Source organism: Oncorhynchus clarkii, chromosome 5 (genome assembly GCF_045791955.1).
Source record: "Oncorhynchus clarkii lewisi isolate Uvic-CL-2024 chromosome 5, UVic_Ocla_1.0, whole genome shotgun sequence".
Lineage (NCBI taxonomy): Eukaryota > Metazoa > Chordata > Actinopteri > Salmoniformes > Salmonidae > Oncorhynchus > Oncorhynchus clarkii.
In genome coordinates this window covers 74,081,035-74,095,677 of record NC_092151.1, presented here as the reverse complement: position 1 = coordinate 74,095,677, position 14,643 = coordinate 74,081,035, and the positions used below count along the sequence as shown (strand labels likewise).

The following is a 14,643-nucleotide window of genomic DNA, read 5'->3' as shown; positions in this document are numbered from 1 at the left end:
ATTCTGGGTAGAGAGACAGAGGCCGAGAGAGAGGGTTGGGGAGGGAGAAAGACAGGGAGGGGGGGGGGGGTAACACACACAGTAACACACTGGCCCCTCATTGAGAAGCACTTTACTGTGGGGGGGAACTCATAATCCCATCTGCCGCTGTAGCTGTAGGTCTAACCTTATACCTCTGACATCCCTGTCCAAGCCACAAGAGACAGGAAGCAGGACAGTGTACAACTCAACGGGAGGTTACAGAATGAACAGACCCCCTCGTATCCCTCTAGCTCTATAGTGTACAGCACTTAAATTATTCATCCCCAACACCCACTAATTTCAATTATTCATATTAAAAAACGAGAGTGTGTGAATTATAGATGTTTGGCCTACAATAGCTGTGCTCTGGGTGTGCATAGTGTGTGGCTGGGCTACTGTACTGTGGGTCAGGGGAACAGGAAGTCTAGCTCTCTGGGTCATGTCTGACTCCAAAGTTAGACATAACTTATCTAAAATAATTAGCCTGTTTTATTTGAAGTGCTTCATTTTCATCTCCGGTTAGTGCAGACACTACTTTACTTTGGAACAGTCAATTAAATTAATTCATCGCCACAAATGAGCGTGTTAAATTTAATTTACTACCCAGCATTCAGTCTCGTTCAGTGACTTAGAGGGACAGTTTGACATTTTGGCAAGAGTCAGATGAACTCATGAATACCATCTTTGTCTCTGCATGCAATTTGAAGGTAGTTTCTGGAGCCATTGGTTTACTAGTGTTAGCGCATGACTGGAAGTCTAGGGGAGCAGCTGCTAGCTACTCCTGTAGACAGCAACTACACTACATGATCAAAAGTAACATTTCTGCGGGGACTTGCTTCCATTCAACCACAAGAGCATTAGTGAGGCCTGCCACTGATGTTGGGCGATTAGGCCTGGCTCACAGTCTGCGTTCCAATTCATCCTAAAGGTGTTTAATGGCTTTGAGGTTGGGGCTCTGTGCAGGCAAGTCAAGTTCTTCCACACGATCTTGACAAACCATTTCTATATGGACCTCGCTTTGTGCACGGGGTATTGTCATGCTGAAACAGGAAAGGGCCTTCCCAAACTGTTGGCACAAAGTTGTAAGCATGGAATCGTCCAGAATGTAATTGTATGCTGTAGCGTTAAGCTTTCCCTTCACTGGAACTAAGGGGCTTAGCCCCGAACCATGAAAAACAGCTCCAGACCATTATTCCTCGTCCGACAAACTTTACGGTTGGCACTATGCATTGGGGCAGGTAGCGTTCTCCTGGCATCTGCCAAACCCAGATTAATCTGTCAGACTGCCAGATGGTGAAGCATGATTCATCACTCCAGAAAACACTCCAGAGTCCAATGGCGGCAAGGTTTACAGCACTCCAGCCGGCACTTGGCATTGCGCATGGTGATCTTAGGATTTTGTGCAGTTGCTCAGCCATGAAAACCCATTTCATGAAGCTCTCGACGAACAGTTATTGTGTTGACGTTGCTTCCAGTGGCAGTTTAGAACTTGGTAGTTAGTTTTGCAACTGAGGACAGACTCTGTGCTTCAGCACTCGGCGGTCCCGTTCTGTGAGCTTTTGTTGCCTACCACTTTGCGGCTGAGCCGTTGTTGCTCCTAGACGTTTCGACTTAATAATAAAAGCACTTACAGTTGAGCTGGGCAGCTCTAGCAGGGCAAAAATTTGACAAACTGACTGACTTGTTGGAAAGGTGGCATCCTATGACGGGGCCATGTTGAAAGTCATTGAGCTCTTCAGTAAGGTCATTCTACTAATAATGTTTGTTTATGGAGATCGCATGGTTGTGTGCTAGATTTTATACACCTGTCAGCAACAGGTGTGGCTGAAATAGCCAAATCCACTAATTTCAAGGGGTATCCACATACTTTTGTACATAGTGTACCTTCAACTTTCTTCAAACTGCATGCAGAGATATAAAAATGATATCCATGAGTTCATCTGACTCAAAAAAAACACTGTGATGCTTTTAGCCCTCTTTGGACAAGCCTCACTCATGTAGATTACAAGCTCCTCCACTCAGCCCTGTGGTACGTTGTAGAAGTTCGACCGATTATGATTTTCAATGCCGATACCGAGGACCAAAAAAAGTCGATACCGATTAATTCCCGATTTTTATATATATATATATATTTATAATAATGACAATTACAACAATACTGAATGAACAATGAACACTTTTAGTTTAACTTAATATAATACATAAATAAAATATATTTAGTCTCAAATAAATAATGAATCATGCTCAATTTGGTTTAAATAATGCAAAAACACAGTGTTGGAGAAGAAAGTAAAAGTGCAATATGTGCCATGTAAAAAAAGCTAACGTTTAAGTTCCTTGCTCAGAACATATGAAAGCTGGTGGTTCAATATTCCCAGTTCTTCAATATACCCAGTTAAGAAGTTTTAGGTTGTAGTTATTATAGGAATCTGACACATCAACTATTTCTATCTATACCATTTGTATTTCATATACCTTTGACTATTGGATGTTCTAACAGGCACTTTAGTATTGCCAGCCTAATCTCAGGAGTTGATAGGCTTGAAGTCATAAACAGCTCTGTGTTTCAAGCATTGCTAAGAGCTGCTGGCAAACGCAGTAAAGTTTGAATGAATGCTTACGAGCATAAATAAGTGGCAATAAGAGCCTGTTGCTGCCTACCACCGCTCTGTCAGACTGCTCTATCAAATATCAAATCATAGACTTAATTATAATATAATAAACACAGAAATATGAGCCTTTGGTCATTAATATGGTCAAATACGGAAACTATCATTTCGAAAACAAAACGTTTATTCTTTCAGTGAAATACGGAACCGTTCTGTATTTTATCGAACAAGTGGCAACCCTAAGTTTAAATATTTCTGTTACATTGCACATCCTTCAATGTTATGTCATAATTATGTAAAGTTCTGGCAAATTAGTTTGCAACGGCCCAAACTGTTGCATATACCCTGACTCTGCTTACACTGAACGCAAGAGAGTGACACAATTTCCCTACTTAATATTTCCTGCTAACATGAATTTCTTTTAACTAAATATGCAGATCCCAAAAAATATAATTATGTGTATTGATTTTAAGAAAGACATTGATGTTTATGATTAGGGACATTCGTGCAACGATTGTGCTTTTTTCGCGCTTTTGTTAAATCATCACCCATTTGGCGCAGTAGGCTGTGATTCGATGATAAATTAACAGGCACCGCATTGATTATATGCAATGCAGGACAAGCTAGTTAACCTAGTAATATCCCCAAACATGTGTAGTTAACTAGTGATTATGTGAAGATTGACTGTTTTTTATAAGATAAGTTTAATGGTAGATAGCTACTTACCTTGGTCCCTTGCTGCACTCGCGTAACAGGTGATCAGCCTGTGATTGTCTCCTACTCTCTTCCTTTCTCAAACTATGATAACATCTCTGTGAGGAAGGCTGCTGTTGTTTGACTAACAGCCCAAGTCTCACCACTGTGTGTGTGTGTGTGTGTGTGTGTGTGTGTGTGTGTGTGTGTGTGTGTGTGTGTGTGTGTGTGCGTGTGTGTGCGTGTGTGTGTGTGTGCGTGTGTGTGTGTGTGTGCGTGTGTGTGTAGTCACTGTGACAGAAGTGGGTTACTCACAGCTGAGAACAAAGTCTAAAGTTTTTCTTCAGATGAAGAGTAAAGTTGAGTCCATAAAGAAACAGCAGCCTGTAAGACTGATATAAGGCTCTGACTGACTCTGTAGAAGTTGTTATCGTCATGGACATTCTCTCTAAGGGTATATGTTAGTAATACAGCCAATTATGTGACAGGAGATAAAACTTTTAATAACACATGAGATAAAACTTTATATTATAAATAAACCAATTGGAACGTTACATTGCATTCCAGTATCTCCCAACAAGACTGGACCTTATGATTCTAAGTTCCAAAGTTGTGGCTAAACTTTGTTTCCTATTCCTGTGACTAAGGCTTCATTGGGCTGTGGGAGCATCTCAATAGTGTGACCTTTCTCCCTCTGTTCTGTTAACCTGGGTCTTTTTTCTCTGGTACAAAACGTTTCATTCCATCAGGTCCTTCGCTGGCCTGTTGTATAAAGAGAAACTCAGTATACTGTACTGTATATGTGTGGGAGTGAAAATGCACTTACCCTGCATCTCATTCTGTCCCTGACCTTGCTTTTGCTCAATAAACGTCTCCTTTCTTACTTTCTCTCTTTCCGTACTCCTCTACTTAAATTGCTGTGCCACACTGTACCGTACTATCATAACAGTTGATTGCCTTTCTAGAATTCTGTCTCTTTCATTTAATTGTCTTTTTTTTCATTTAATTATCTTTCTTTTATGTTTTCTGTACTTCATTCCTATATGTTTATTCTCCTCTTGTAACGATGTACGCTGAGAGTCGGGAAGCAAGTTCATGGAGTGAATACATTTCATAAATAAATGAACAAAACAAGAAACACGAACAGCGTACCAACATGAAACAGGAACAATGACGACTGGGGAAGAAACCAAAGGGAGTGACATATAAAGGGCAGGTAATCAAGGAGGTGATGGAGTTCAGGTGATTGTAACGCTGGTGACAGGTGTGCGCCATAAAGAGCAGCCTGGTGACCTAGAGGCCGGAGAGGGAGCACACGTGACACCTCTGCACTTGAGCAGAAAAAACAAAACTTTTTTGTTAATTAAGAATTAACATAGCAACAATCCCTAAGGGTAGGCTGTAAAATATATATATATATATATATATTCCCCCCAGATTCACCCCAGTAGTACATACCCCTCAGGAGGGAGGGGGGTTGAGAGAGGGAAAATAAGAGAGAGGGGGGAAACAAGAGAGAGAGGGGGGTAGAGACAGGAGAGGGACACCAGTATGTATTATAGTTAAGGGCCAGTCTCAGCCTCGGGTGTAGACAAACAAGCTCCAGCGTCTTCACACGGGGAGTTAATGTGTAATGGAGCTGACTGTTTGTGCTATTTATTATCATGCCGGCCCATACTTAAAACACTATCCTCGTTCTATCATTATGCAGCCTTCTGGTAGGGATTCTAGCTAAGAAAAGTGTGGGAACTGCTTTTCTAGCATAAAGAGTGGCTGAGAGCTGTCACACAAACACACGCGCACAGACACACAGAGATAAACAGATTGATTTTCTGTTAAATATCATTTTTGCCGCCTCCCGGGTGGCGCAGTGGTTAAGGGCGCTGTACTGCAGCGCCAGCTGTGCCATAAGAGACTCTGGGTTCGCGCCCAGGCTCTGTCATAACCGACCGGGAGGTCCATGGGGCGACGCACAATTGGCCTAGCGTTGTCCGGGTTAGGGAGGGCTTGGTCGGTAGGGATGTCCTTGTCTCATCGCGCACCAGCGACTCCTGTGGCGGGCTGGGCGCAGTGCACGCTAACCAAGGTTGCCAGGTGCACGGTGTTTCCTCCGACACATTGGTGCGGCTGGCTTCCGGGTTGGATGCGCGCTGTGTTAAGAAGCAGTGCGGCTAGGTTGGGTTGTGTATCGAAGGACGCATGACTTTCAACCTTCGTCTCTCCCGAGCCCGTACGGGAGTTGTAGCGATGAGACAAGATAGTAGCTACTACAACAATTGGACACCACGAAATTGGGGAGAAAAAGGGGTACAAAAATATGTATATACATCATTTTTGCCGAAGTGATGCCGAAACGGTAAATACCATTAAATTGCTGGGAGATTATACAGTGCCTTGCAAAAGTATTCGGCCCCCTTGAACTTTGCGACCTTTTGCCACATTTCAGGCTTCAAACATAAAGATATAAAACTGTATTTTTTTGTGAAGAATCAACAACGAAAGATGAAGTGGAACGACATTTATTGGATATTTCAAACTTTTTTAACAAATCAAAAACTGAAAAATTGGGCGTGCAAAATTATTCAGCCCCCTTAAGTTAATACTTTGTAGTGCCACCTTTTGCTGCGATTACAGCTGTAAGTCGCTTGGGGTATGTCTCTATCAGTTTTGCACATCGAGAGACTGAAATTTTTTCCCATTCCTTCTTGCAAAACAGCTCGAGCTCAGTGAGGTTGGATGGAGAGCATTTGTGAACAGCAGTTTTCAGTTCTTTCCACAGATTCTCGATTGGATTCAGGTCTGGACTTTGACTTGGCCATTCAAACACCTGGATATGTTTATTTTTGAACCATTCCATTGTAGATTTTGCTTTTTGTTTTGGATCATTGTCTTGTTGGAAGACAAATCTCTGTCCCAGTCTCAGGTCTTTTGCAGACTCCATCAGGTTTTCTTCCAGAATGGTCCTGTATTTGGCTCCATCCATCTTCCCATCAATTTTAACCATCTTCCCTGTCCCTGCTGAAGAAAAGCAGGCCCAAACCATGATGCTGCCACCACCATGTTTGACAGTGGGGATGGTGTGTTCAGCTGTGTTGCTTTTACGCCAAACATAACGTTTTGCATTGTTGCCAAAAAGTTCAATTTTGGTTTCATCTGACCAGAGCACCTTCTTCCACGTTTAGTGTTTCTCCCAAGTGGCTTGTGGCAAACTTTAAACAACACTTTTTATGGATATCTTTAAGAAATGGCTTTCTTCTTGCCACTCTTCCATAAAGGCCAGATTTGTGCAATATACGACTGATTGTTGTCCTATGGACAGAGTCTCCCACCTCAGCTGTAGATCTCTGCAGTTCATCCAGAGTGATCATGGGCCTCTTGGCTGCATCTCTGATCAGTCTTCTCCTTGTATGAGCTGAAAGTTTAGAGGGACGGCCAGGTCTTGGTAGATTTGCAGTGGTCTGATACTCCTTCCATTTCAATATTATCGCTTGCACAGTGCTCCTTGGGATGTTTAAAGTTTGGGAAATCTTTTTGTATCCAAATCCGGCTTTAAACTTCTTCACAACAGTATCTCGGACCTGCCTGGTGTGTTCCTTGTTCTTCATGATGCTCTCTGCGCTTTTAACTGACCTCTGAGACTATCACAGTGCAGGTGCATTTATACGGAGACTTGATTACACACAGGTGGATTGTATTTATCCTCATTAGTCATTTAGGTCAACATTGGATCATTCAGAGATCCTCACTGAACTTCTGGAGAGAGTTTGCTGCACTGAAAGTAAAGGGGCTGAATAATTTTGCATGCCCAATTTTTCAGTTTTTGATTTGTTAAAAAAGTTTGAAATATCCAATAAATGTCGTTCCACTTCATGATTGTGTCCCACTTGTTGTTGATTCTTCACAAAAAAATACAGTTTTATATCTTTATGTTTGAAGCCTGAAATGTGGCAAAAGGTCGCAAAGTTCAAGGGGGCCGAATACTTTCGCAAGGCACTGTATGTGTGCAACTGTTTTATTTTTATAGTTTATTCGCCGTTAGTCAGCACCTCCACACAAACTATTTTCTGGGTGTGCGCCAGCTCATGTTTGTTTTTTTTATCAAATATAATTTTTCTAACAGCACTTCTCTTTAGTCAGGCTACAGAGCATCCATCCCCCTGGCAAGCCTCTAACAGTGAAAAGAGATATCAGTGTTTGTGTGAATAACCACCTGGATCTCTGCTCTCCCTCTCTCTTCCTCCTTCAAACACCCTTCGTTCACTGCTGATTCATATTAGCTCACTCTCCAAAGACACACTAATATATTCTAAGATCTCTGGAGCTGCCAGTGTCTTTGAAATCATCTGAATTGCAGCCGCAACACAAAGTGAAGTCAAGGGCACCTGTGCTGTGCTGTCTCACTGCTCTCACTGTTTCTTTCCATATATCTGTCGAGAGATGAGATGTGGTGTTTAGAGTTACAATCCAACCCGTTTTTTTTTTTGAAGTCCCTATTTGTCCCTATGATGAGCCCGTTAGGGCTCCGGAGCGATTGTCTGATCAGCGAGAAAGAATCAGGCAGTAAATTGTGTTCCATTGGAATGTGCTCAGTATTCTGAACTCTACATTTTCTCTAGCATATGTACTGGAGGTTATTAGAAAGCACTCTGCATAAGACCATCTGCTAAATGATTTAACTTAGAACTTAAAATGTATTTATATAACACTTTGTACGCAATGTTTGGAACCCGCTTTACAAATACAATTTTTATTCATTCTAAGCACTTGTTGTGTCTTACTAATGCCTTCTGAGAAATGATTTTCTCCACGAGGTAAGAAAATCTATTATTGTACTGTGGACTGACAACAACCCGCTTCTTTGTGCATTTACCCATCCTGTAATGCATTGTGGTCCCTTTTTCTGCTTCATTGTGATTGGTGGATGTGGATATGTGCATGTGTCATGCCCCTTGCTTGCATTCTGACTTGTTGATGGTTGTGTAATGTGTTGCATCCATATGGAGTGGTTGTAACACTGTGCCTTGTGGCACCCCATTTGCTCATTCTAATACTAAGCCATACTTAAACATGTTTTTGATTTTGCAACATTCTGCAATGTAGCATAAAAGATGCAGTAAGTATTGGAATGTCAGGAGTGTTCTTTTGCTCCAGGTCATGAGATTTAATGTCGTCTATACATTCCATTTATATCTGTTCCATTCCATTGGTGCCTGTAATGTTCTATGTATCTGAAACCTTGCATTTAACTAGAAATGCCTCACTTTTATCTTACACGATCCCTCTCCCTCCCTCTCTCCCTCCAGTTGACCAGAGTATGTTTGAGAACTCCAACGCCTCCAGAGCTCCAGGCCAGGGGCTCCAGGCCTCCAGGTTGACCCAGGCCTCTGCTCGTCGCTCCCTGGTCACTGCTAACCCTGCCCTGGGTAACAGCCCTGCCGAGGCCCCCTCCTCCACCACTGTTGCTGGAGGTCAGCAGAGGCTGAAGAACGCCCTAAACCTGGGAAAGGTGGTGGGGGCAAAGGTCAATGACCTGCTGCGGAGGAAGGAGCCCAGTCTTCTAGGAGACATCGGGGTCACTGAGGTCAACAAGAACGTAGGAGCAGTCTGGAGCAATATGGAGGAGATGACCCTGGGGACTACTGCCAATAGGTAAGGAGGGATACACACAGACACTTTTAGACACTGTGCTCTGGAGAATCACTCCAATATTGGTTTTATTCTGAGTCAAACTGTAGCTAGTTATTTCAAAAAGCAACTTTTCACTCCATATTAAAATCATAACCACAGAGTCTAAGATGTTTAAATGATTCATCAGAGTAAGAGGAGGGTTAGTTAGACTGAAGACAGAGATTAAACCATACACATACACACGCAGCCTTGGGTCTCCCTCTGTCTAAAGAGACAGAATGAGCTGTCTGTCTACATACTGTAGCTGATCATTGATCTGTCTGTCTCTTGACTGAACTCGCTGCCGAACTCACATCCTCATCATATAATTGGTAAAACCGTGATGTGTGTTTGGACACTGATGTTTTGAGAAATATGGATTGTGTGTGTGTGTGTGTGTGTGTGTGTGTGTGTGTGTGTGTGTGTGTGTGTGTGTGTGTGTGTGTGTGTGTGTGTGTGTGTGTCAGCGACAGTGAGTGGTAAGTCACGTACAGACAGACTAGTCATAAATGACTGGTATTCTTTGCTGTGACTTACTTCTTATTACTATGGCAATGATAAGTCATCACCATGGCAATATGCTCATTTATGGGGGACAGATAGAGAAATATTCCACTGATAATATAAACACACAGTCAACAAACACACACAATCTCACAGCATGAGAGGGGGGGGGGGGGGGGGGAGGCAAGTAAGGGGGTGACGGGGAGGGATTGAACAAATGAGTCATTCATTTCAGGTTCAGGCAACGTATTAGGCTTTGTTCATAGCTAAACTGCAAAGCTAAAACGGATGTATGTGCATCTTCTCTCTCCCCTGTCTACTAAACAGACACAGAAACACACAAAGATTGACACAGTTATCTTCTCTATCCCTCCAGTCATACCTCTCTGGACTCCTTCCCTCGTCTGGACCCTCCTCCCCCCGGTAAGAAGCGTCTTCCTCGCGCCCTGAAGACCACCCAGGACATGATGATCTCATCTGACCCTGTTGTCACCACTCCCCCTGAGACCCCTGATCACTCCCTCTCCTCCCCTGACAAGACCCCCCTCATTAGCAAGGAGCATACCCCACCCCAGGGAGAGAGGGATGGAGAGAATGATGGAGGGAGAGATGGATTCACCGGACTGACTGGCCCTCTGGACAGCGAGAGGAAAGAGGAGGATGAGGTGGTGGAGATGGAGAGAAATGGAAGTAGTAAGATGGATGGAGTGGAAGGGGATGAGACGGAAGTGAGGAGAGAGCCAGAGAAGACCCAGATTCAGCTCCAGCTCTCTGTCCCAGACCTCATCCATAAGGACCACCCGGACCCCCACAGGTTGAAGACGTCTGAGCCCAGGCAGAAGGCACCGGGAGTGGACACGAGGCTGGCCTCCACCCCTCTGAAGGCTCCATACAGGATCAGTCTGAGTGTGAGTGAGGATGGGCTGATGGAGAATGGCTCCCTCTGTATGAGAGGATCATCAGTTACAGACACAGAGGAGCTTGAACAACACCCCGACCTGCTCTCCTTTGAGTAGAGACACACATAAACAAACACACACCATATACATACAAACATACACACATGCATGGATACATACACACAGACAGTGATGTGGTGTGGACTTGGCAGAGGGAGAGAAGACAGAAATGGTGTGTGCGAGAAAATAAGAGGGAGAGAGGATGTTTTTGACTAGACCCTAGACTTGGGTTAGGGCACAGGGATATAGATTGTGATGTTGTGTGTTTGTATGTGAGTGGGAGTTGGATATAGTGGTAGAGGAGTGTATTAAGGAAGGGTATGTGTGAGAGAGGTAGAGAGAACAAGACAGACCGGGAAGGAGTATCTATTTTAGCATCATGAAGGGACAGACCACAGTGGCTTAGAATCTTTTCAAGAGAACCAAAACCTCCTGGTCTGCCAAACATTGTTTTATAACCTTGTTTTAAGTCATGTTTTATAGTGTTAATCTTAGAAGATAATGCTGAAGGAAGATTTATACCCAAGGATTCTAGATATCTAGATTTGAAATAAATAATTTGGAATGTCATAGTACCCTTTCATGCTGAGACAGCATGTATTTTTTATGATCTTTTATAATTGTTGCCCCTCAGAAAATGTCAAACCGTCAGCGCTAAATATGAAAACAAAAGTGAACATAACCAGTAGCATAACACAGTTTTGCGGGGCCACCTCGCAAGGTCTTGCGTGGATTACGGGGGTGTCTGGTACGCCAGTGAACACGACATAAACACTGATTAATATGATTCAACACCACAAGCTCTTTCTCTGTTTTTATACGCCCACTGTTGTGATCCTCATTCTCACCCTTCAAGTGGAGACATGTATTGTGGGAGACGTGCGATTGGGTTTGTTTCGCCTGTGTATGTGTCTGGTTTATGTTTGTTGATCGACGGTCATTGTTTTAGTAGTGCCACTCACAGTCCTGTTGTTTTATTTCCTTTTTATGTGTCATCTTTATTTTGTCATTTGATTAGAAGTAATGGTCATTCTGCAACAAAAAAAAGTTGTAAAAAATATATCACAAACACACACACAGGACACATAGTAGGACAGAATGAGGGGAATGTAAGGCAGGTCTCTCCCAGAGAAAGGAGGCTTTGTCTGGGGCTGCTATTCTCACTTACAGGCTCCTCACCACTGTACTCATCTACCCCTTCTCTTCCCCTCTCATCCACTCCTTCCTGAGATGAACAAACAGATAGAATCCACTATCACAGCCCTTTTATGCTCCTAGCACAGATTGAGATTAATGAGACTTTAACCAGTGTTTCACAAAACTGACTGTAGATCAGTGTGTCAGGGGAACTACTACTCTAATAGACAATGCTTAGTTATCCTGGGTGGGGTGTATGTGGATCTGTGCTTCCGTCAGTCAGCACACAGAATATTAGTCTGGACCCAGTATTTCTGGAATGTAGTAGCCAGACACTGAGACTGGAGAGAGAGAGAGAGAGAGACAGAGAGAGACAGAGGGGGGAGACTGCAGGCGACAACATGAAGTTTGATACCATTGGGAGTATTTTCATCCAGATTGTTCTTAGCCTATTGTATCAACCGAGTGTTTTCCAAACCGTGGGTCATGGGACCTGGCTGAAAACGTCTGTGACTAAAAACATGGATTTGTGTGATTGGATGTTGGAAAGGCTATATGTATGTCAATGTGTTATTAGATCATCTGTTTGATAAGGCAACCTAATCATGATGTAAACTAAAGCAATAATTGATATATTTTTAAATGAATCAATCATTGTTTGTAGAGTCTAGACGTGTGTTGGCGTTATATTGTTATTTCTAAATGAGAACACTAAAGAGGACAGTTGCTTATAAAGCTACATTTTACAGCATCAACACATAGCTTATCTGTATCAATACTATGCTGACCACTTAAGTTATATCAGATCTTGAAATGTGAAGGAAAATACTGTACATTTGTGGAAATATTTTTACTACACCTTTATAACGTCTCTGTATATGAAAATCGTTTCACATCTTATTAAGAAATGAATGAAAGTGATTTATTTTGAAATACAATTTAGTCATAAATCTCGTAGAAAATGTTTCTATTTAGCTAGTTGTAAAGATATTTGATTGAAATGGAATGATATCACATACTGTGCATTTGATTTGTTATGATTGATTTATTCATAATTGTAGTTATTGTTTTAAGTTTTGTATTCTACAAGATGGTCAATATAATTTCACTACTCCGCTGTTGAATGAAGGAAAGCTATAATGAGCAACAATGATGTGGATGTGTGTGACTGTAAGAGAGAGAGAGAAGCTTTGTGGTGTATTTTGAGAGATATGAACCGTTCTGATGAAGACCTTTCACTGGAACAGTTTTTCTATTCATTATTTGTAATACATTTGGGTCACCATGTGTTACAACAAATCTGTGATTTAAATGGTTGTTTTTGATTTATTTAGATTTTATTGTTTTATGATTCTCTGTTTTTTAACATTGGGGAAATAGTTACTCTTGCTACTGGAAAGTATAAAGTTTAAAAAAAATGAAATATGACTCCTTGTGCCTGTAACTTATGGACGAAACGGAGAGAACTTAGCGCTCTTCTCTCTTTCCAGAAGCTTTCCTGTCTATTTCGGGCCATACAGATGTAGGATCTTAATTTGATCACTTTTTTTATTGCTGAAAAATGTTGCTGCATGGCAGGAAATACAAACTTGTAATGTTTTCGAGGTTTAAAAATGCTTCTAACATTTGTAATTTCCACTTTAAAATGTCAGCCTTGATTTGCCCTAACCAAAAATATAGCAACCCCTACAAAAATTTACATTAAAGATGCACTATGCAGAAATCGCTTCACCATTTCCTGGTTGCAAAATTCTAATTTCAGTTTATGTGACAAAACAAGTGTCACGCCCTGACCTTAAAGATACGTTTTATTTCTCTATTTGGTTAGGTCAGGGTGTGATCTGGGGTGGGCATTCTATGTTGTCTATTTCTTTGTTTTTGGCCGAGTATGGTTCCCAATCGGAGGCAGCTGTCTATCGTTGTCTCTGATTGGGAATCATACTTAGGCAGCCATTTTTGTTGTGGGACCTTTTTTTTTGTTAGTTGCTGTGTGAGCGCTACATTACTTTACGTGTCGTTTATCTTTCTTGTTTTTTTGTTGGTGTTCATTTAATACATTTAAAATGTACGCCTACCACGCTGCACCTTGGTCTCATTCGAACGACGGACGTAACAGCAAGCAAGTACAGTGTAGAGAATTATTGTACCATTTTCAATAACCAAAAATAGATTATTTTCCGCTGTTTGAAGCTGGTCTACCAAAATGAAAGTAAAAGACTTAAAAACTAAACTTAAGAATGGGAAGCATAGAAATAACGCATATTGAACAGATCTACCGCTTCCTAGATTGCTTTCAATGAGAATGACAGATCTGTAACTCACATTTCTATGTGAATTTGGTATGGTACCCCCAAAAAATATTGCAACTGTAATTATAATCCACATAATATTTCACATTTCCTGTTGCTGCAGGAATATTTTCCTGCTGTATCAAACTGGCTCAGATTAAGATCCTACATCTGTCTCCTATTGTATTACTTCTTACCCTCACACATAACCATGGCAACTTGTGTCACATTCAAAAGTGCCACTGTGACAGCCTGTTCTGCTGAATTTAGGACACTGGAAAGTTTAGAGACGTCCATCAAATATAATTTGATTTTTCTTTGCAATCACCCATGTTTATGTTTCCCTTCATGCAGAATGACGATTAAGAGCAGAGGCAGAAATTACATGGCAAATGTGACCGACTGGCTCGAGTCCGTCTTATGTTTTTACATTGGATAAAAGTAAAGACAGAGCTAGAAAATGGTATATCTTACACTACAGTTGAGGAGCAATGGGAAAGTAATTCTGCTTTGAAACTTGATAAACTTGTAACCTCACTTTTGAGAAAATGGCCCTTGAATGTTTTGGTTAACCTATTGGAGAGCCCTTCAGCATTGTTCATATCCTCATTGTTGTTATGAAAAAGTATAAACAGAAAAATACAGGCTGCATGACATCAGCAGCCTGGTGGTCCAAAATAGCATAACTAGTGTATTTTAACACCAATTAACCCACCTGTTTAAAAATGAATTTAGTATATGTCAATCTAGCAAACCAGGGAACTA

General features: G+C 41.7%; 1 protein-coding gene across 1 annotated transcript in view; it reads left to right on the top strand.

The window, feature by feature from the left end:
* LOC139409382 (carboxyl-terminal PDZ ligand of neuronal nitric oxide synthase protein-like) overlaps nucleotides 1–13,665 on the top strand; it is a 170,725-nt gene extending 157,060 nt beyond the window's left edge. Inside the window, exons 11-12 of the mRNA XM_071154462.1 lie at nucleotides 8,627–8,972; nucleotides 9,871–13,665. Of these exons, the coding sequence (XP_071010563.1) occupies nucleotides 8,627–8,972; nucleotides 9,871–10,510 (986 nt within the window). The 3' untranslated portion in view covers nucleotides 10,511–13,665. The remainder of the gene's footprint in view (nucleotides 1–8,626; nucleotides 8,973–9,870) is intronic.
* Nucleotides 13,666–14,643: the final 978 nt, after the last annotated feature.